The sequence below is a fragment of the Diadema antillarum genome, unplaced genomic scaffold, assembly GCF_040938485.1.
Source record: "Diadema antillarum isolate AM-2024a unplaced genomic scaffold, OU_Dant_1.0 seq00000098_RagTag, whole genome shotgun sequence".
Lineage (NCBI taxonomy): Eukaryota > Metazoa > Echinodermata > Echinoidea > Diadematoida > Diadematidae > Diadema > Diadema antillarum.
In genome coordinates, this window is record NW_027271187.1 from 1,805,400 (window position 1) to 1,828,131 (window position 22,732).

The 22,732-nt window shown below is 38.8% G+C and overlaps 2 protein-coding genes across 2 annotated transcripts; one reads left to right on the forward strand and one right to left on the reverse strand.

Moving 5' to 3' along the window:
- Positions 1 to 326: 326 nt before the first annotated feature.
- LOC139726766 (uncharacterized) lies at positions 327 to 1,887 on the reverse strand. The gene is made up of 2 exons (XM_071637756.1): positions 1,833 to 1,887; positions 327 to 1,306 (listed from the first exon to the last, which is right to left on the reverse strand). Exons 1-2 carry the CDS (start codon positions 1,885 to 1,887, stop codon positions 327 to 329), a joined length of 1,035 nt encoding a protein of 344 aa, XP_071493857.1.
- A 6,540-nt stretch (positions 1,888 to 8,427) lies between these two features.
- On the forward strand, positions 8,428 to 21,270 carry LOC139726788 (pyridine nucleotide-disulfide oxidoreductase domain-containing protein 2-like). The gene is made up of 15 exons (XM_071637778.1): positions 8,428 to 8,493; positions 9,524 to 9,738; positions 10,496 to 10,589; positions 11,521 to 11,594; positions 12,258 to 12,413; positions 12,825 to 12,978; positions 14,322 to 14,383; positions 15,317 to 15,414; positions 15,734 to 15,875; positions 16,590 to 16,797; positions 17,704 to 17,860; positions 18,503 to 18,657; positions 19,265 to 19,371; positions 19,918 to 20,038; positions 21,114 to 21,270. The coding sequence occupies exons 2-15, from the start codon at positions 9,556 to 9,558 to the stop codon at positions 21,176 to 21,178; spliced, it is 1,776 nt and encodes a 591-aa protein (XP_071493879.1). The 5' UTR covers positions 8,428 to 8,493; positions 9,524 to 9,555; the 3' UTR covers positions 21,179 to 21,270.
- Positions 21,271 to 22,732: the final 1,462 nt, after the last annotated feature.

The following is a 22,732-nucleotide window of genomic DNA, read 5'->3' on the forward strand; positions in this document are numbered from 1 at the left end:
TCACTTTAAGTGATTATTTATGCATGATGACATTTATTAAACATTTTACAAATATGTATTCATCAGCCACCGACATATTTTGAAAATCTCTGTACTCAAGGTGAAAGGAAACATTATTTCATTTCTGTCTTTGCTTTTTATTTGTGAGTGTACGTGACTTTGCAAGCCGCTAACCACGGTGGGGGAAAAAAAAGTTGAATTAATGCGAGAACCAAACAAGCATGTTGGGTTTTTTTTTTTTTTGACAAGCTTTTGTTGGAAAACGATGGGAAGAATTACATTAAGGAAAAAATATCAGCAAGAACAAGAACAGCTATACAGTTTTATCATGGCATGAACCCTTCATTGATTTCGGGTAGATCAGTTCCGATTTCATCAATTTCACGCTCTCCGGTCTGTGTTGTTGGCTCGATGGTGGTGGGCATGTCCTCATCCCCTTCAGGTTTCCTGCCACCTCGACGACCAAATGGACGATCACCGCGGTTACCATGGCGACCACCCTTGCCTGGACGTTGGAAGGGATGACCATTTCCTCCTTCGCCACGTCGCCCGCCATTCCATCGAGATTGATCACGTCGGTCACCTCGATCTGAGATGCCGGTTTCCTCTTCGGTACGATTACGTTTGCAGGGATGATGGCGACGACGAGATGGTCTACCAAATGGTGCATTCTCGATTAGAGTGTCATTGTTATCTCCTTCCCCATCATAGTCTTCGCTCTCATTACACTTTGCATGATGATGACGGCGATTTCCATAGCGACCGAATCTGAAAGGGAAAATACTGGTGCCGTTGTTATCTCCTTCTTCAGATTCCTCGCTCTCATTACGCCTTCCATTGTGATGTTGATGATGGTGATTGTGATGGTGGCGCGAGTGATGCCTTCCGTGGTGACGACCAGGAAAACTTTCGTCACCATCAGTTTCATTGGCTCTATTAGATCTCCTACCACCACCAAAAGGCATCGGTGACATATCCCCTTCGGTTCCTCCTTGTCGACCTCCCTCTCGTCTTCCTCCCTGACCAAAAAACGGTTTATCACCTCTCCGTCTGAAGCCACCTTGTGCTCCAAACTCATCTCCTTCACCTCCCTCTACGCCTTGTCTCCCTTGGCCGTCTGAGAACTGTTCTCCTGGTCGAGAACGTCCCTCATTCCTACGACCACCATCTCGTCGCCCGCCTTCACCCTGCTCTAGATTAGCCACAGTTTGGCGGTCACCGGGTCCTCGGCGATCCCCAGGACGATCAGAGAGTCGACCCCGCCCTCGTTTATTGTCTGGACCTCGACGACCGCTCTGTGCAAACACTGTGAAAGGAGCATCGAAAGACAGGTGTTTATCATGAAGAAAACCCATGTCTGTGATTGTTATGATATTGATAGCATCATTGTCTGAGTATCACTAATGGTATTAGGACATATATCGCTAGAGAAAAAGTATTGAAAAAGAAGTGTTGCACCTGCAGAAACAAAAACACAACTTTTTCAAATCAACTTTAATATCCACCGTGAAGAGAGACGGTTTATAGTGGTAAACTTCGTTGCCATATAAATTTACATCATACTTAACATTGAAATAAAGTTTTTTTTTTCCTTTTTGCTAGGCAGTTCTTAATCGCTGATGTGATTTATTGAACAGAGAATCAAATATACACCATTCTGATTATCAATTTTGAATTTTAGTGTTACGTAATCTTTCTTAGATCCTCTTTAAATATTGAAATATCATCTAAGCTTCCTAATCATAATCTTTGAACAGACAATAGAGAAGACATGATTATCAACAACAAAAAATAGGACTTGATGTGAAAATTAATAAAGACGCTATTCTTACCTGCGACAGTAAGTGCAGCGAGAAAGAGGACGAGCAAAGTGGATTTCCAACCCATGGTGATGAAATCCGTCTCTTGCCAAGTTTCTTTCTTAAGTCGTTGCTTTGGAGTTTTCTGTCGTGGAAGCACGAACCCGAGAAATCTGAGGAATGCAGGCAATTTGGTCAACTTTTATACTCTTTGGGCTGAAAATCGTCCCAGTCGGTACCTGGTAGTACCAAATCCCGCGGTCTTACTCCTCATGAGTTGTCTTTCCTGTTTTATTCCACACCATATCCGACCGTGTGAGCCAGAGACTGATACATTGTTCAGCGAATCCGGGGTGAAGAACAGGACGTAACAAAGCAAAATAGAATAACACAATGGCCCGAATTCACGAAGGTGGTACAGGGCTCACACCTGTAAATAAAATGGAATGTCCCTGACCGCTTCACAAAATCGTACCAAAGATACCAAAATAAATGAAGAAAAAGAATTAATCAAAAATCAGAAATGCAGTTTGGCAAAAAAACAAAACAAACATGAATAGCTGCAGATATTGAGTATGAATTACTCTACAAACTGCATTTTGGTTGGAACATGAAAGCTTTTCTCATGGAATTTGAAGGGACTATACTTCATTGTGTGCATGTACAGAAAATAGGTGATTTTTGAGTGAAAAGAACTCGTGGTCTGGCTTTGCGGACCCTTGGACAGTTGAGCTGAAGAACCCGCATTGGAAATTTGATGGATGAAAGGGTATATCTCTTATCCAGGTTAGTGAAGATGAAACACCTCATTTTCCCCAGCTTTTTTGCAGAATTGTTTGAATTTTGAATTTTAACACACGTCTCTATTGGGAAATATTTACCCGTGTGAGCCCTACAGAGTATGCATGTAATGCACAGAAGTCAATGGGAAGTATTCACCTCAACGTGTACAAGCTCTGCTGGTTTATGTTGATCTATTCTGTAAAATCCCTCCCCCTCCCCCTCCCCCTCCCCCACTCTAACTCTGCTTAACTACAATTTGTTTTCTTATTCTGTTCTTGTGGTACTAGATCTTAGTACATAGAGTCATCAGTATCACGCAACTTTAAATGATTGTGGTATTTTAATGTATTTCTTTGTTTGGGCTTTGATAAATCAAAGTCTTTGACCATACTTTGGAGGCAAGGATAACTGCTTGTATCTATTCATCTTATGAAGAACTAATCAACACCGCAAGATTTATTTTTGAAAAAAACAAAACAAAACAAGGGCATCATTTTCAAAAGTGTCCCTTGAGAAGCTTTACAACCCTTCGATGTGCAATTTCTCATAATGTAGGGCAAATGTCATCAAAAACACATTCATGATGTCAAAAAATCAATTAAGACATATGACCTCTACTATAAACCATGGACAAAGACTATGGAGCGCCAAGTGTCGCATGGAATATTTCGTAGACGAACTGATTATTTTGTAGCAAAGTGACAACATTTCGTAACAAAATGGTCATTTCGTCGACGAAAACTTTCATGACTGATTTCGTAACGAAATGTTCCGTGCGACACTTGGCGCACCATGGTCTTTGTCCGTGGTTTAAACTTTAAATTCATGGACAAATTTGTACCACCTTCGTGAATATTCAGGCCAAAAAGCGAATACGGGCATCCATCATGCATGTTCAACGGTTTGAAAGCCATAGGGGCAAAACCAATAGTATTGAGTGGATTCCACTCCGATATCAGTTATGCAAATTTCAATTTTACACTTGTTTAAGGATGATGGGATGAGAATGAAAATGAGCAAATGTTCTCTTCAAAAGTATTGTCACAACTTATGCCGATGTTACATTTCAATTTCTCAAATCTTTGTTATGTTTGCCTGGTTTTTTTTTTATAAGTAGCAGTCATCTTTTAAAATTTGATTTGCCTGTTTATTTTTGTCGCTTCCTTTCTGACGACCACAAAACCATTATGAAATATATATTATGTCACACGTAAAGAAGAAGATAATATAAAATTTTATGTTCATCTTTGAGTGTAGTTGTATGTGTTGGGGACGTGTAAGAAGATAAAAGAAATTACCATTCAACGATTGATTGATGAATCTCTAGATGCTTTGTTTTTTGCTTGCTTGCTTGTTAGTTTCTTTGTCTTACGTCTGACTGCTGTCTATTTTCCCTCTCTATTCCCTTTTTTCATTTTCTCCCCATTTCCTTTGTATGATCATACTCTTCAACACTTTGATATGTCCTGTTTACCTTTGGGAGTAGTGATCTAAAGAAATTTCAAGATATCACATTTGATGCATAAAGCTATATGTTTACGTCTGTTGTATCACAAAACATCCTACCATATGAATTTTTTGCAATAAAACCTCAAATGTAAGGATATACCAGTACTTTTTCCTCAATAAGACGGTTTAGTCTAGAAGCATTTTCATTATAACTATTGTTCAGATTTTATATATTTAACAATATCTCAACATCAATTTTACCGATGCAAATTTTTGCAGTGGTTTTTTTCTATCCGTAACTCACATTTTAGAACGTTTTTAAAGGACTAATGCTGGGTTTTGGTTTCATCTGCAAATGGTAAATTATGCCTTTAAATAAAACAGACTGGTACCTGGTACCTGCCAGCATAGATGGTCTAACCCAGTGCCTACTGATACAACAAACAGGTGTTGGACCGTTATACTTCCTTCCTGTCGGTGACGTAACAAGGCAGGAGGTGCAAGGTACAGCAAAAACCACCAACCTACAATCATTCTCATTAATTACCACTCCCAGGGAATGTACATGGACAGAGGTCTGATCATTCTCAACACGTATTTGACATTTGCATTATTGTTTGTTTGTCGCTGTAAATCGTTTTAAGCTGTGAAATGGACGTGCTTTTTTTTTAAAGTGAGAGATTTACCTAATGATTTCTTGCCCCTGGTTAACAATTCAAATTACAGATATGAAAAATGGAGTCAAACTAAGTGATAATTAATATATTCTTTGCCTACTTGTAAAATGAAGTGAAAACATGACAATGATACCTCTGTTACTGCTATTAATATTACTATTGCTACTACTAGACTACTACTAATACTGCAACTACTACCACTAGCAGTAGTAGAAGTAGTAGTAATAACATAGTAACAATAATCATGATTGTGATAATGATAATGATAATGATAAGGATAATGATGATGATATCATAGTAATAATGATAACTATTATCAATACCAATTGTAATATATAAAGCAATGCAACTTACAGCTTACGCAGTGAATTCAGAGATGATTCGCTCCGTATGCACCATCTATAAATACCACCATAAGAACCTATTATTATGCACTACGCAAAATGCAGTTGTTTTTTTCTTACAGAAAATGACGTGCGGATGGACTAAGCTCTAAATCTTCATTTCCAATCCAATGGAAACCCTGTTGCTGTAGCAATAATCTATCTTTTCTTTGTTTACTTTGTCCGAGTGTTTTCTTGCTCATATTTTAGAGTCACTGCTTTTAATCCTTGTAACAATGAAGGAGTGAACTTATTTCTGTTGGTATGTTTCGGTATAAGCGAAATGCCTCTAACAAAAATGCCAGTTTGTTTTGTTTTTCCTAAAAGAACTGTTATATTTCCTGAAAGGGATTTCAACCTCTTTTGTTATACAGTGTTCTGTTTATTTGGAGTCATGCATTCGCAGTCCAAGTGTGTGACAATGACAAAAACTTTCTGAATTCTATCAACTCTTTTGGGTATCTTTGCTTGGGCATATTCAAACTACAGGTTTGGCCATTTTGTGGTGTATAATGAAATATGCTCCAACCAAAGAAATTAATTCATGCGACAGTTACATCTCATGTTTACTTGTCATCATCTTCTGTATCTGAAGAGTAAAAAATTAAACCGACACAAAAACAAGTGAAAGACTTGCAAGGAGATAAATAAGAAGAAAGAGTGACAATAGGTGTCACAGAACTGCGCCCCTTTGATCTTCCGATTTCTTTCCACAGCCAATAGAAGATGCGTGCTCTGATTGGTTGATCATGTCAAAGGAAAAGTTAAAAGCTGCCGACCCAGCGGGCGTACACTGACGAATAGAAGGCGCGCTGATTACTTGTACAATGTAATCAAATGTGGTTGGATGGGGCCCACCTGGCTAACCTTCAAAGAAGTCAGTTAAAACGCAGGGAGCTATTATTGTTCCCAATTTTCTAGGAATGGAAGGCCTGGAAACAAAGCCAACAATCATGGGAGCTTGAAAGAGGCTAGCTACAGGCTTTCGTTTTTCGTCATAAATTTTCAAAGCATTTAAAAATCGTCAATTGTCATTCAAATTCATCCCTCCCGCTGACGGATCGCAGAATGTGAAGATCAAATTCGTTTTTGTTCACACAATGTCATTATTTTTTCATTCAAATTCGCCAGATGTTGTCGATTCTTTATTTTGACTCGTAATTTTCAGGTTTTCGTATCATAATGCATGAAGCAAGCTTTAAATTTTGTACACTGGAAAGCAGCAAACATGATTATGATTATTCTACCCCTAAAATTTTGTCTTTAGTCATGTTTGCCTAGAAATCGTTTGTCAGTGTTTTCGTATGCGAGACGGTACGTCTGTTTATATTATCAGCGCGTACTCGGATCGCTTGTGTGTGTGTCTGTATCTGCGGTTTTGTGTGTGTGTGTGTGGGGGGGGGGGACACTTGTGTGTATGTTAACTCCTGAATGTAAGATGTGAACGGTTACAGAAAAAACACATGAATGACTGGGAAATCACATCGAATAGAGATATGAGACGAATATGAATAAAAATTTAACGAAAATTATTGACAAAAGACGAAATCAATCCTGCTGTTTTGAGTGCTATTGAATTTGAACTGTAAATGACGAAAATGTATGCCAAATGACTAAATTGAATGGACTTTAGGACCCCTATTTGAAAATGAACGACGAAAGACGAATTTGAAAGTAAGTTTGGCCTATTCCCGACATCCCGCGACGAAATTGAAGTGAAAATTTGTGAAATTGAATGAAAGAAATTTAAAATGAATAGTAAAACCTATACTTGGTTAACAGAGTAGGCTTATATCGGCCTATTCTATTTTTATTACTGTCGGCTTCCGGCGGATCCTTACCGCTTTTATGGTTGCGGGAGCGTACCGATCAGTAAGTGTGTTGGTTGTTGTTGTTGAGTTGGTATTACAATGTATCCTGAAAATTTCTTTCAAGTGTCCAGCAGGAGTGGTTATACGAGACGCCGTATGAGCCTCGACAGTTGCCGATCCATTTACCTCAAATATATTCATAAAACACCCAGACATTTGAAAATGCAGCAGTGTTTTCATGTGGCCTCTTACATGTCTGAGACACCATACCTGCATGTCAGGCATCCTGGAAAGATACTGCCTTTATAATATGTATCTAACAGTTATTTTTTTGGATTTGAACAAAATGCAGCGGCCACATACAAAATTTTAAGCTTCACATTTTGGTTATTTATGTTGTATCAGAATTAATTCAATTCAAGTAATTGTTGAAAACAACCAAAATTTAATACAGAGTATTAAAAATTGATTAGTAATGTCTTTGTTTGATATCATAAATCATTTTTTTTTAGACCTCCCTCTACCCCACTGCTGGATGAACCTTCCCTTTAAGTAATTAAGTAATTAATTTTGCTTACTGCCAAGTAAACCTTGATTCACAGATGGAGTGACGGCTGACAACTGTATATCCATGTATATTTTTTTGTATACTATTTGTAAATATGTTCTATATCGTTATAGTATTATATTATGTTTATGTTCTACCTTCAAAATACTCTTCATCTTCACCAACCACCACGTAATCTACGTTCATCAAACTCGCTAAAATTACAGGTACCTCGAATCAAGCATAATTGGGGGGATCGGGCTTTTTCATATATGGGCCCAAAACTATGGAATGGCCTACCAAAATCTCTTAGAGAAGCATCTTTCATTGATAGTTTCAAAAAGAATCTCAAGACGTATATTTTTAATTTGAATTGACAATATTGTATGCCTGTATGTAATGTATGTGTACGTATTATATTGTTTGTTGGTTTATTGTCTTATTATTTTCTGTGATACTGTTGTAACATGACACAATATGTACTCTGTTCTATAGCGCCTTGAGTATCTTTTTTAGGTAGAAATGTGCGCTCTACAAGAGTCTCACTATTATTATTATGTTATGTACTGGTACGTTTAAGCCTTAATTTATATGCCCCCACGGGGCCAAAAGGTGTTATTCTCAATAAAGTTCAAAGTTCAAAGTAAAGTAAACAACATGTTGTCAGCCTTTACATGATATATTTCCAAATTCCAATAAAACTGATGTATGTAGTACACATTGTACTAGACTTGCTGGTTTATTATATTCAAATGCTAAGGATTCTGTAAATTTTCCATCATACATTTTTTGATTTAATTATTACTGGCGCTCCGTACAAGGAAGACCGACCCCCTTCCAATTCCCACGCTTCCCTGGGCATTGTTTACACTGATGTGAACGGAGATACGGAGCGGAGCTTCCGATTTTTTGGGCTTGTTTGGAGGCCCCGAGGGCGGGCGGCGGCGATATTTATGACAGCCACCCTTGCACAGGGATGGTACGTGGAGAGCTCTAGCGGTACGTCTAAAAACCCAAACCAAACACTTCGCAGAACCGTCTGAGGTATGTCCATATAGATTTTTCTCATGTCTGACTCTGTCTCTTTTTCGTTATCATAAATCATCATAATCTGCTCATCCTCATCATATAGATCTATGTCGTAGCAAGGTCAAGGAGGTTCAAGAAAGGAGTCACAACAGAACAAGCTCAGTGTCATTCCCTTTCAACCTTTGATAGCGCTTTAGTTTTAGCCTATAGACTCTAGTGTACTAATTAAGTTTACATCACAGGACAGTCCAATGTATACAGTACCTGAAATAGGGATACTTCCACAGCAGGGATATTAGGCATTTTTTTAATATTAGAAATCAATTGTTCAATTCGGTACCATAGACCTATCAAGATGCCTAAATTTACTTGTAAATTTAATAAGATTTTACTTCAATTCTACATAGATCTAGATTAATTCTCATCCATGTAATGCAATGTTACATATTGATATTGATCGAGATTGTCCTAACCATATCAGTGCTAACTAAATTTTCTCTTGAGCATTTTTGCCCAAACTATGGTCAAGGGTAAATAGTGATCAAGTCTAGAAGATATGACTGACAAAACTTTGTAGGTATGCATATATGGCACAATTTTAAAGAGACATCTCAAAAATGAATTTAGACTCGAGAGGTAATTTGTGAGATATTTACCGCCATGTAGCAGTTGGGTATCCTTTACTAGCTAACAAAAAGAGAATAATGAAACACTTTACCCTACTTAGTTTAGCATTAGCAGGCTTCCTATGCGAAGTTTATTATTGATCTACATATGGCATGTTTTGTTTTGTTTTGTTCCCCCTCCTTGAAGGCATGAGACCTACAGCATGACTGCTTGGCAGATGAGTGTGAGATGGGAATTGCTTTGTGAGCTTGAGACTCATGCCTTTGTTGTGCTTCTGAATAGGCATGAGACTTGGTATAATCTCTGCTGCCAAAAACTGCAGCAATATACAGTAATATAATTGATATTATTAAACCATCAATCCTGCTGCTATGATTGCCTTTATCTCTTGTTTGCCTGGCCATCATTGCAAAAATAGGAGGAAGGTCTGACGAATTCCAGCTTGCAGGCATGATGCTCACCACAAAGCTATGGGATCCTTTAATGAAGGGGCGTAACTCTCTCATGCGACCTCTGACCCAAGTTTCACAGCACTTTGGTTCCTCCTCTGTACGCTGCCAAAGAGGGGGTGACCCCCTCACGAAAGAGTACGACGCCATCGTCATCGGGGCGGGACACAATGGTCTTGTTGCGGTGAGTACACGTACACCATTCTTCGCATTGTACGAATATTGGTGTAATGGACCCAGCACACCTAATTCCTTTGAAGTTGAACTTCTTTTTTTTTTCTTATGATTTAATTGTTGTCTCTTTTCAAGTACTCGATCCTCATATGAGTGAGGCCCTCGTATCATAAATGTAAAACATTTTGTAGTGGGGGAATTTTCATGCATTTTGAGGTACCGGTATGTGATACCAGCGCAAAGGTAAAAGGGTGTGAATACCAGTATTTGTTTGTTGTTCGTGTAAATCAGTGGTAGTATTCTGAAAAGGAATCAAAAGATGGTAAAATGAAAACATACTATGCAAAACTCATCTTACCTGGGAGATATAGTTCATAGATTGCAAAAATTTCTGCTTTTACATTTAAATGTCAACTTTGATATTGAGCTGTTGAGGTTTGAAGTTGATTATATGGAAGGGAATCACAATTATTCTGTTACTTAAGAGAACCATGTATACCATGTAGAAACTCCACAGGGAATCATAATATGTGGGAGGCAATGGCCTAATTACTGCATTGCTCATATATGGTAATTATAGTTTTTTGACTGGGGCAATGAATTCTTCTGTCATTGCAGCACTGATATACATTTCATCAAGTTTTCACCATGGGTAATTAAGAGGATTTTATTTGTGATCTTATTGTGAAACTGATCCAAGAAATGAAAGCAGTTACTGAGTCAGAGCTGATGCTAATAATTAGATTTTTTTTTCTCCTTCCGTGCAGGCAGCATACCTGCAGAAAGCTGGGCTAGACACCCTTGTGCTGGAAAGACGCCATGTCATCGGTGGAGCGGCTGTCACCGAAGAAATTGTGCCAGGTTTGTTGCCTTCTGTTGGCTATTCGTTCATAATGTCATTTCCATGGCTACGAGGTCTTGATTCATCTCCACGAACACTATAAACAGTGGCGGATCCAGAGGGGGGCGCACCGGTCGCGTGCCCCCTCTTTATTTTTTGTTAAAACAAAAGAAATAAAAAGAGAAAAAATGTTTAAATTTGTAAAGGCACCTCCCCTTTACGGAAATCCTGGATCTGCCTCTGATAATATCAGTTATTGAAAAATGATTTTGTAGCTGCATTGAGTGATCTAAAATTCATTAGTTTGTATATGGCGACAGTGTGTAACATTGTATTAGCTGTCAGTCTGTATTTTCCCAAATGCAAAGAAACAGACAGACAGACAGACAGAAGCATGCTGTTACTGCAGTTACCTGTTGTGGTTTTGTCTCTCTTTTTTTGAAGAAGGGTATGGTGTAGGTGATAAGAGTACTGTATGCACAGTATATTTCACAAATTTTGCAAGTCAACTGATATTCATGAAATTAGCAATTGGGAAATATTGCCTTCCTTTACTTCAGTTCATTATTGTCTATCGTATCTAAGGTGAAAATTGCTAACATATCTCTTGAGAAATCATTCCATTTTGACTCCTAATCTAACCACTCACGAAATTGTCTTACACATTCCAATTCACAAAATATTATACCGTCAAAATATGTGGCATTGCAGTATATGAAGCATTATTACGGTAATGCATAATCACTATCTATGTTTTATAGATAGTGATGTGATCTATGTTTTATTTTCGTTTATGATTATTGCATGACGTCATATATGCAATGTATTTCGATTTTTTCAAAGGTTTAAATGACTATGCTGATGCTGTTGCTGATGATGATTAAATGCAGAACTTTTCCCCCAGAGTTACAAGTTGTATTGAAAAGAGCTCCATGTGTTTATCTTGTATAGGATTCAAGTTTTCCAGGTGCTCCTACTTGCTGAGTCTCTTGAGGCCTACCATAGTCAAAGATTTGGAGCTTAAGGTAAAAGAATGTTTTCACGATATATGTTTGCCTATTAGAGGGGAATTCCATACCATTCAAAAGTTAGTCTGGAAACGAGAAAGTAAGCTTTAAAAGTGCAACTGGGAAAATTTGAACAAAATTGCATTAAAAGTAAGGAAGTTATGAAATTTGAAAGATTTGCCAACTTTTTTGCAAACATTGTTTTTTAGTAGTTGATATGTTTATGCAACTGAGTGAGCTGATGAGGTCATCACATCACAATTTTCCATTGATTATGTAAAAGATTGAAAAACATAATGATGAAAATTCAATGTAAAATTTATATGTGTATGTATATGTATGGGTGTATGTAAGTATTCAATTATATATTTTGTGTGTCTTCATGTACCACGGTATATATTTACGAAATATATGTTTAGACTTGGAGGGTGTGATATACTCATGTGCATACGACAAGCAGGCAGGGAGGATGTCCGAGTCAAACGATCTTTGGGATGGGAGTAAGGGTTTTCAAGTATGCAGTATGGGTTCTGTGTTATGTAAACAGGAGAGTGGAGATGGTACTTGAGTGGGGTAAGGTGTGAATTATTGATACACAAGAGCAACACAATCACACAGTGTGAATGTATGTGCGCTTATCTTCGTCTTAGATATAAAAATGGTTCTCTTCTATCTCTGCAGAAGCATGGTCTGAAGGTGTACCTGAGGCCAGAGCATGCCTTCACCCCACTCCTGGAGGAGCCAGGGCCCAGCGGTAGACCCCGATCCCTCCTCATGAGCCGAGATGAGGAGTTTACCAAGCAGCAGATTGCCCAGTTCTCTCAAAAGGATGCGGAGGTACTGCTTTCTTGAGAGAACAATCAATTTGGTCACTGCAGGAGATAAATCAATTCCGAGCATTTAAAGATGATCTCCCATATCACTAAACATGTTAACTGGAAGAAGTACAGATTACAATAGACAAATTTGGGGGTGGGGGGGGGGGGGGTCAGATGGTGTTGAATCTCTTATAAGACTACTGCTGCAATACATTTATGATGTGTAAACAACCATCAAAGTTCCATAGAAATTGTATAATTACAGTTGAGTCTTCAAATATGTCACGCTCTTTATAACCGGGTAAGTTAGGCATAAATATTTTATGAATAGTTGATTATGGGTGTGACAAATCCATAAGGACACATATCGCTTCACTACTTTGTAGAAGAGGTACGTCATCTTGAAGGGCTCCCTCTATCTGTGTTGCAGGCTTACTTCAAATTTGACGACTACCTGAATGGGATTGCATCGGCCATCACCCCTCTCCTTGACAACCCTCCCATTGATCTCAACCCCAGCAGCAGAGCCTCCGTGAAACAAAAGATGCAGATGCTGGACACTGTCAAGTCCATCGCCAAATCAGGTTGAGGTTTAAAACTTGCTACAATCAGTGTTCACTAATGCATACAAAAAGTACATCACAACACCTGTCATTCTTTGAAAGTTTTTTTTTTTCCCTACCAGCACTAATGTCCTAAAATTCACTTTAAATGAAGTAGTGATTTTTTATCATATAAGGGCAATTACCCCCGAGGACAATTACCCCTTGGCTAAATACTGGTTAGTAATAAGGTTAGAGTAAAGATTAGGATTAGGGTTAGGTTTAGGGTTAGAGTTTGGGTTAGGGTTATGATTAGGTTCAGGATTAGGGTTAGGGTCAGGGTCAGGGTCTAAGGTAATTGTCCAAGGGGTAGTTGCCCTAGACCCATTTTTCAGTAATCGGGCCCGCAATCCCAGTGGTATCACAGTGACTTTCATGGGGGAAACCATGGCATTGTTTCATATTGGTGCATTTGACCAACTTGTGTGGAGGCCAAAGTGTAAACGGGAGATTGAAATGAATATGCTTGAGCAAGTAAGGACCACACTGCTGTGGGACAAGCTGCATCAGTTAATCATCATGAAAAGTGTTTTACAGAGAGAGAGAAACAAAAAGGACATATTGTAGATTGAAATTAGTGGCTATGTGGTAGAAGTGTCATGCCATTTAATGAATGGTGAAATATGATACCAACATGAAGAATAAATCACACTTGCTCCTTAGGTACTAGGTGCTGTACTTGGTAGAGATGAACATATGTTTGCATTGTGAAAATTGAAGTTGAAAATCGGGTTAGGGCTGCTACTTTCAATGTGATCACATATTCTCAAACAATGATGTTACATTTTCATTTTGTATAACTTTTGTCAGATCTGGCAAGTACTGTATCAACGTTTAATGTTACATTGTATCAACCCTCAGCTGCCTGTGTACTTGATTTGAACAATGTTCTCATTATTTAGCATATATTAATCCCGGCCCTTTTATACAAACAAACAAATGTTCAAGCATATCTTTTTTTTATCATATCAAGTTTTGTTTGCCCTCTGCAGATCCAATGCAGATAAATTTTCGTATCAGAATTGCCAAGTATTCCTTAAAGATGAAACATCTTTTTATGCCTCGACAAAAATTTAAAAGCTTCCCTGGTTGAGGAATGTATTTTTTCCCCTCACTGAGATGCATATATCACACAAGCATCTCCCTGACTGCTTTTTGAGCTCCCACAACTTTCATGCGTGACTGTTGGCAACCCTGCTTTAACATATTGTATCTTTCCATTCACTCATAAATGTGAATTTCCAAACATTTGAAATGATGCTTGTAAGATGGCTGTTGCATCATCTATGATAATGATCGCCAAATTTTGAAATTTGGAATTGCAGGCAAGATTCTCGGGAGAGACATTCCTGCATTCTATGAGTTACTGACTGCACCTATGAACAAGGTAAGATCCTACTTTATGATTTATTATTCTTATATATGTCAGAGTTCGAGTCAGTGACCCTAAGAAATAGTTGTCGGCATTGTAAACTCCAGACAAAGCCAAGGATTTAGGCATACTTATTAGAATCTTTGTGGGCCAGTGACTTGTAAGAGATCCTGAGCGAGTTAGATGTGTTTAACTAACTTCTATGATAACCCATACCGGACTTGATGTATGTGTTGCCACCTTAAATTTGTTGAATGACATACTGCCCAACAGTACCTCACATGCACAAACACTAAGACACTAACTTATAAACTGCTATTTTCTCACTCTATTCTGCAGAAGCCATTAGAATAGAAACAATGCATGTGATGTCATAATAGAAGTTGATCTGTTGACCTCCAAATGAGAACCTTCCTTTTGTTTGTTTGTTCTTTAATCTCTCTTTCTTTGTCTAGCCACATGACATTGTTTGAGTAAAAATTAATGTTCAGCTTGTCACTCAACCCATCGCATGTCGTCTTGAAGGCGAAGTCCATAGTTCGTTAGAATTTGAATCCAAACATTCCAACCACATTTTTCCTCTGTACCTCTAGCATGTTTGCAGTCTAAAATTAACAATATGAAGCAGGGAATACCCACTTTAAGGAAATTTATACAAAGCAAATAAGACTAAAGCAGGGCTCAACACTAACTTATTTGTCTGTTGGCCCACTTGGGCCACTTAGATCTTTAAATCTGAAATTTTGGTGGCCCCAAAAAGATGTGTAGTTGCCCAGAATAAAAGCAACAGTATAACAATCCATTTTGAATCTTAGATGCCCAATTGGGTCACCAGAAGATAAATTTGGTGGCCCTTAGCAATTGGGCCATTGCTAATATCAAGCCCTGACCAAAAGCATGTTAAAACAAAATTAAGCAAATACCTGCGTCCATTATTTGTATTGTCAGATACTGGATCGCTGGTTTGAATCTGAACCTTTGAAGGCCACCTTAGCTACAGACTCTGTGATTGGAGCCTTCTTGACACCAGACACCCCAGGCAGTGGGTAAGTCGCCACTCATCTAAAAAATCTCTCTATCTGTTTGCTGCGTTCTTTTTCCCCTTTAAGGAGCTATTATTAAATAGTCAAGGAATCTAATCATGCAGATGATATGAATATAGGATGATAATGTAGGGTGGAAGTCACATTGTTAATGGGAATGAGCTGCTTGGCGGAGATCTTCGGAGCACTTTTCTAGTCTATTATTATCATCATAGTCAGTACATGTATTATCACAATTATCATGCAAGAGTAGTGCTACCATGCAAAGTATTTATCATCAAAGTTTGATAGCAGTTCCTTGCTGTATCATTGTTTTCTGCAGCTACGTCCTGCTGCACCACGTGATGGGAGAGGTGGATGGAGTCAAGGGAGCGTGGGCCTATGCCGAGGGGGGCATGGGCGCCGTGTCTGCCAGCATCGCCAACTCTGCCAAATCCCATGGAGCGACTGTTCTGACTGACAAGGTACAGTGGATCTTGCTCTAATGCAAAATGTAATTTTGGGATGTTTGTAAAGTTTTCCCTATCCTATGTCACTCAGTTCATGACAAGTGTCAAATCCCTGTGCATAGAGTAAAGCTTGTGATTGTCGAGACTAGTTTGAAAGTATCTTTGCTATTAAAGAAGTCAGTCAGATATTTATGGAAGTGGTCCTGTTTTGTGCAGTAATTTAGCATCATTATTTTCCTGGTCAGTTATATGATATTCCAGGTGATTTACATAAAAAAGGGAAGAGATTAAGTAGATTAGAATATACTACGATGATGTGAGGTGTACTCTGTATAACTGACATGAATTTAAGGATTTAATGATGGAGCAGCAATAAGATTTATGTAAAATGGGGTTATAGTTGGTGAGCCATTGACCAATAATAGGATTTTCATGACATTCTTAGGGAAATACCAGCATTAATTACATATATGAGGCAATGACCTCAAAACTTTAACTTGCACATATGGTTACACCATTATCACTGTACGTTGAAAATATGTGGAAAAAAAAAATCAGCCGCTGCTATGCCCAATTTTAAAGAAAACCCTGCCATTCCGCTGGATTGATTTTTAGTCTTTTTTATCAGAATTAACTTGGAATGTATGTGGTTGCAAATTGCCCACAAACCATGTTTACTGAACACTAATGGTGCATTCTGCCTCTTGCATTTCCGTGTTGCCATGGCAGCCGGTCAGCTCCGTTCTGGTGTCTGGAGACAATGTGGCCTGTGGAGTGGTGTTGGAGGATGGTACCGAGATCAGGAGCAAAGTGGTCCTCTCCAATGCCACGCCCAAAATCACCTTCCTGGACCTCCTTCCCTCCGGTCTCCTACCGGCAGAATTCGTCCAGCAGGTGTCGTCCTTTGACTTCAAGTCTCCCGTGACTAAGATTAATGGTAACAATAATTTCTTTGTTCTACTTCCTACCATAGCTCATTAACATTGTCTATTAATCCTCATTTTTTTAATTTCTATCTTTATTATACAGGGCTCCACACTAACTTTTTTATTTGGTGGCCCGATGGGGCCACCAAAATCATCAATTTCAAATTTTTGGTTGCCCGAGAGAAAAGTTTGGTGGCCCCCAAAAAACAATAAAAGACATTAAAATTCCTGTTTTTTTTTATGAGTCAAATATTTAAGCTTTATCATAGTAAGAATTGGAAGCTGGACATATCTACTCATAAATAATTCTCAACAAACTGGCAACACTCACTCTCAGGCACTCATTCAGTCCTTTTCATCCATCCTGTAAACAAATTTAAGTGCTGAATGGTAAGACTAAGTATAAATATTCATTGACAGGCACATGGGTTGCAACATCTTAACATAAATAAATGACGGGTCTAGGGCAATTACCCCCTGGGCAATTACCCCGCACCCTTCCCCTGGCCCTAATCCTAATCCTAATCCTGAACCTAACCCTAACCCTAACCCAAACTCCTAACCCTAAACCTAACCCTAACCCTAATCTTTACTCTAACCTTACCACTAACCAGTATTTGGCCGGGGGGTAATTGCCCTCTGGGGGTAATTGCCCGGATACGATAAAGGACACTTTTCAAAAAACTTTGGTGGCCCGAGGTGGGCCACCAAATTTGCCCTTTTTTGAAATTTGGTGGCCCGACTTTCATTTTTTGGTGGCCCTGGGCCACCGGGCCACCGTTAGTGTCAAGCCCTGTATTATATATGTTTTCATCTTTCAGTCTCTCTGTTTGCCCTTTTATACCTTTCACAAAGTTCTACTGAAGCAGCATGATATCATTTTGTTTACTTTGCTTTTTTGCCCTGATGACTTTCAGTTGCCGTCGACCGACTTCCTAATTTCGCTGCCTTGCCCAACAAGAGTGACGACACTCCTGGCCCCAACCACACAGGCACCATCCATCTCAACTGTGAAAAGACGAGTCTCTTGAACGATGCCTACGATGATGCACTCAAAGGAGAACTGCCTACCAAGTTAGTCTACACACTTCTATCACATTTAGAACAATCTCTTTGATATGAGCTTCTCACAATTTCATACAAGTTTTGTGGTGTACCTGTTTCTAAACTTTTCCTTTAAACACCTCTACTGTTTGTATGTTTTGTTTAATTGTTTTTGTTTCATCCAAGGTAACATATTCATGCCTCTATTTCTCCAAGGAAAGTAGTTTTACAAAGAGAGATATTTATCATCTGTTTGTATGTCTAGAGAAGAGGATAGGTGATTACTTTGCATAACCATTTCATTGTGGGTTGTGTGGTGGAACATATCACTTTCAAAGTAGTATTCTAAAGCAACAACACTGCATTTGCTCCTGTGACAATTGCTCTGGTCTTATTTTATCCAAGGACTTAGGGGTTAGGGTTATGTGTGTGGGTAGAAATCTTGTTTGGCTCAGCGTGCAGATATGTCATGGTAACAGTTGTCACAGGAACAAATGTCATGGAACCTTCTAAAGCACTGGACAAACCTCAAATATCCAATTTGCAAGTATGTTTCTCAAGGAATTTATGGTTCTTTAACTTCAGTAAACCCTTCTCATGGATAAGTTGCTAGAATGTCACATCACTGCTTTGTAGTACGAAAGTGATCTTTTTTTCCTTTTTTCCTCCTAGGCCCATGATCGAGATGTGCATCCCGTCGTCACTGGACCCCACCGTGGCACCCCCGGGGTGTCACGTCATCTCTCTCTTCACCCAGTACACTCCTTACGAGCTCAGCGGTGGCAGGCAGTGGGATGATGCCACGAAAGACGCGTACTGCGACAGAGGTGAGCTGGTCCATTATTTGACAAGACCCCACTGGCAGCTGATGCAGAAAGTCTGGGTCATGTGGCCCAACACTTGACCTCTCCAATATTCTGAATTTGGAGGAAAGAATTGTTATATCTTGACCATCATCAGTCCAAGTTACAGATGCGGCATTCCTTTTTTCTTCGGGGGTGGGGGGGTGGTGATCGAAGAAGAATACTGCACTTCAAAATGTATTCTGAAGTTTCAACAAAGTGTTTCTAAATAGTCATGTTGAAAGGTTGGAGAGTGTATGTTACTCTGTCTGTAGATATCATATGATAGGTAGGACATGCTTTGGTATAGAATGACACGGGTTTAATAGTTTGGTATTACTGGTATATGGATGGTGTGGTATGGTGTGGTATAATTTGGCTTAGTATCATATGCATTAGTTTCATTAAATGCATACAACAAAATGCACTTTCCATTTCATTTGGCCATGAAGGTCTTTGGCAGCACATGTTTGTAAGTCAAGCAACTCCAGTAAATCAAACTAAATTGACATTTCCATGAACTTCAGTGATTACTGCTGTGAAAACAGGAGAAGAAAGGATAGCAGCTCTTATGACTTCTTTCCATTTGCAGTCTTTGACTCCATTGAGGCCTATGCACCAGGATTTAAGGACAGCGTCGTTGGACGAGACATCCTGCCTCCCCCAGACCTTGAGAGAATCTTTGGCCTGACAGGAGGGGTAAGAGTTCTCCTACAGAAGGGATGGTAAAACCAGGCCCAAGCCCCCCCCCCCTCCCTCCCCCCCCCCCCCCCCCACACACACACACACTTTTTTTTGCACAATACATAGGAATACAAAGGTTGTAACTGCACCCCACTTTTTGTTTTTACCCCGAAAGTGGCACCAGAAGAAATAGAATGTGGTAAGCTTTTGCTGATTGCAAGTTGTACCACAGTGATAGGAGCGGGAAAGGCCATTTCTGTTTTTTCTTCTACTTCTTCTTCTTCTTCTTCTTCTTCTTTTGCTTGTCAGTTGAAGAAACCTGGACGTGTACAGTGCTGGCTCTAAATTTCACCTTATTGAATTGGCTTGAAATTCAATTTCAACCTAATCACTACTTGAAGACAATTATTAACATTGTTATAACAAATAGCCTCTCAGCGAGAATGGCTGATCATATATATATAGCCAAATAATGATATCAGCTTTATGAATATTGAAAAGTGTCAATTCATTGTTGTTTTCTCTGTGGTGCGTTTGTGTGTGTCTGATGTATTCTGACAGAATATCTTCCATGGAGCCATGTCACTGGATCAGCTCTACTTCTCTCGCCCCTTCCCCTCTTGTGGGAGCTACCGCACCCCAGTCAGGGGGCTCTACCTCTGCGGCAGTGGGTCACATCCTGGTAAGAAAGACCCTCAAATTTCAATCGCAAAGAGCATCCAAACTGAAAGGGGAATTCTTGACCAGTTAAAAGTTGGTCACCTTAACAGTTTTCCATCTGTGATGTACCAAAACTGATGAAAATTCAATTTTCATGCTATTAACCCCGTTGAGGATGAGTCCCCAGTATACTCTGGCAGGTGTCTATGGGAAATGCATGTTGTAGCAAAATCAGTCCATCCTCGACGGGTTACAGTGTAAAGCATAATGTTATTCCTCACTGAATAACTGAAAAATGATCAGTGTGGTATATTAGGATTGAAGACTAGCGTACAATTGCATATAAAAAGAAAATTGGAAATTTTATATCTTAAATTTCATAACGAGATGGCAAGTTGTGAGGAAATGGCATCATCAACTTACCATTGCCATATTCATGCTGACTGTTCAAGAACTGTTGTATGAATGTTCGTAAAACGTCACAATCTTTTTACTTTCCTAATTTGCATTCAATTTTGGTAAAATTTGTTTGGTTATACCTGTAAGATTGCATCCCTTCTTTCAAGACTCATCTTTAACTGGTCCAGAATTGTCCCTTAAATTACATAACTATTTGTTGCCCATTGGGCCATAGACCAAATGTTTTATCAATTTCAAATTACTTCATGCCAGACACAGTGTATGAAGCCAAGACATCAACTCTAGTGTGGTATTATGCGATAGATTAGTACATACAAAATAGTACATCCCACATGACAGCAGTTCTGTCATTTCACAAACCTGTTGTGCGAGATCAAGCATTTCGTCGGGTGCCCGTGCATTGGCCGCTAACGCAATACAATTTGTATTGCGTTAGCGGCCAATGCATGGGCACCCGACGATTTGTTCACTCAGATTATGAAATATCATTCTCCTCAATGAAAAAGAAAAAAAAAAGTGCTATGGTGCCAAAAGCTTTTTAAGATATAAGTATCCTTTCCGAACAAATTTCTTTGGAGAAAAGATAAGAAGATGTTGATTTCATCAGAGGGAGCAGTAATAAAGATGGATCACATGACTGAATGTAACTTGCCATTTCATTGGTTGCCCCTGGTCAGGTGGTGGAGTGATGGGAGCTCCAGGGAAAAACGCAGCGATGGTCGTCAGGGCAGACAGAGTTTGAGCCTGCAGCACCTTGTACCCATCGGTCGAATGTGAGAGAGTCGTAAAAATTGATGAAATTGCAAAGACATACTTACCAGTATCAAATGAAGATGACAGTATGCAAGTAGTGTGTAATGATATATTTGCAAAGCAAAGCAAAGCAAAGCAAAGCAAAGCAAAGCAAAGCAAAGCAAATACAGTGCACTCCCATTATAACGAAATGCTCGGGACCGGCAGTTTTCTTTTGTTATAACAAAATTTTGTTATAACCGAACAAATACAATTGTATAACGAAAACAAGGAAGCCACGAATATATGATATTCTGTTTGTTGAATACTCGTCATACACTGTAAAGCTTTGTGAACAATAAAACAAATAGTTAATCAATATCAGATTGTTGATGATTGTATTACAATAACGCAAGTTCCCCTCGGAAACTGTGCGTGACACACCAAGCGAACACACAGTGATGTGACGCGTTCGCCTATGCAAAGACGCTGCATATGCCTTGTTCCGCTACGTATTTTCGAAAGCGATCCGCATTTCGTTAAAACGGAGCACATTTCTTTTGTTTTTCTTTGTCAGTGGTGCTTGGAAAAGACTTCGTTATAACGAAAATTTCGCTATAACCGTGTTCGTTATAAGCGAATTTTGTACCATAGACTTTAATAGCGATAATTTTGGGAAATCATGTTGGCCAGCCAGATTGGCTGCAATTTGGACAACTAAGGAGACAATTTTTAGTCCATTTATTTTTAGTCAAGATGAAAGCAATGATGACAAAGTTTATAGACAAATGTTAATCATTGCAGCCAGCCAGATTTGCCGAAGTTTGGACAACTTCGAACATTTTTCAGTCATCTCATTCTTTTTTTTTCACTCAGGATAAAGGCAATGATGATTAAGTATATAATTGACAATCATTGCAGACTGCTAGGTTTGCTGAAATGTGGACAACTTAGAAAATGTACAGTTATTTTCTTTTCTTTTTTTCTTTTTTACACAGGATATAAAGACAATGATTATGAGTTATAGTAATGGACAAATGTGAATCATTCCAGTCAGCCAGATTTGTTGAAGTTTGGACAACCTACAAGAATGTTTTTACTTGATATTTGTGTACTCAGGATGAAGACAATGGTGATAAAATGTATTGGGAGAAATGTGAATTGTTCCAGTTGTTGCATAGCTATGTGTGTGCTTGAAGATCCATGCTACTGGAGTAAATTCATGGTGTGCAATTTACATAATGTGTGAAATACCAGTATGGGTTCTGTATATTTGAACACACCTGACAATTGTTTTGTCTGCCAGATTGCATTCACATGTATGAATAGCTCACACCTGCCATTCTAGAATTGTGCCAGACATTAATTTTCCATTGGAAACCATGGGCACACTTGTTCAGTTAATGGAGTTTACTGAATACCATTGTGTAATTATGATTTTCATTCCTCTAAGCAACACAGTATTGGCATTTCGGCTCAGGGTTCATGAAAGTTTTCTTTCAACTTTTATAGGGAGTCACTGCCATTAAAAAAAAAAAAAAATGAATGCTGTTAAGTGTGAAAG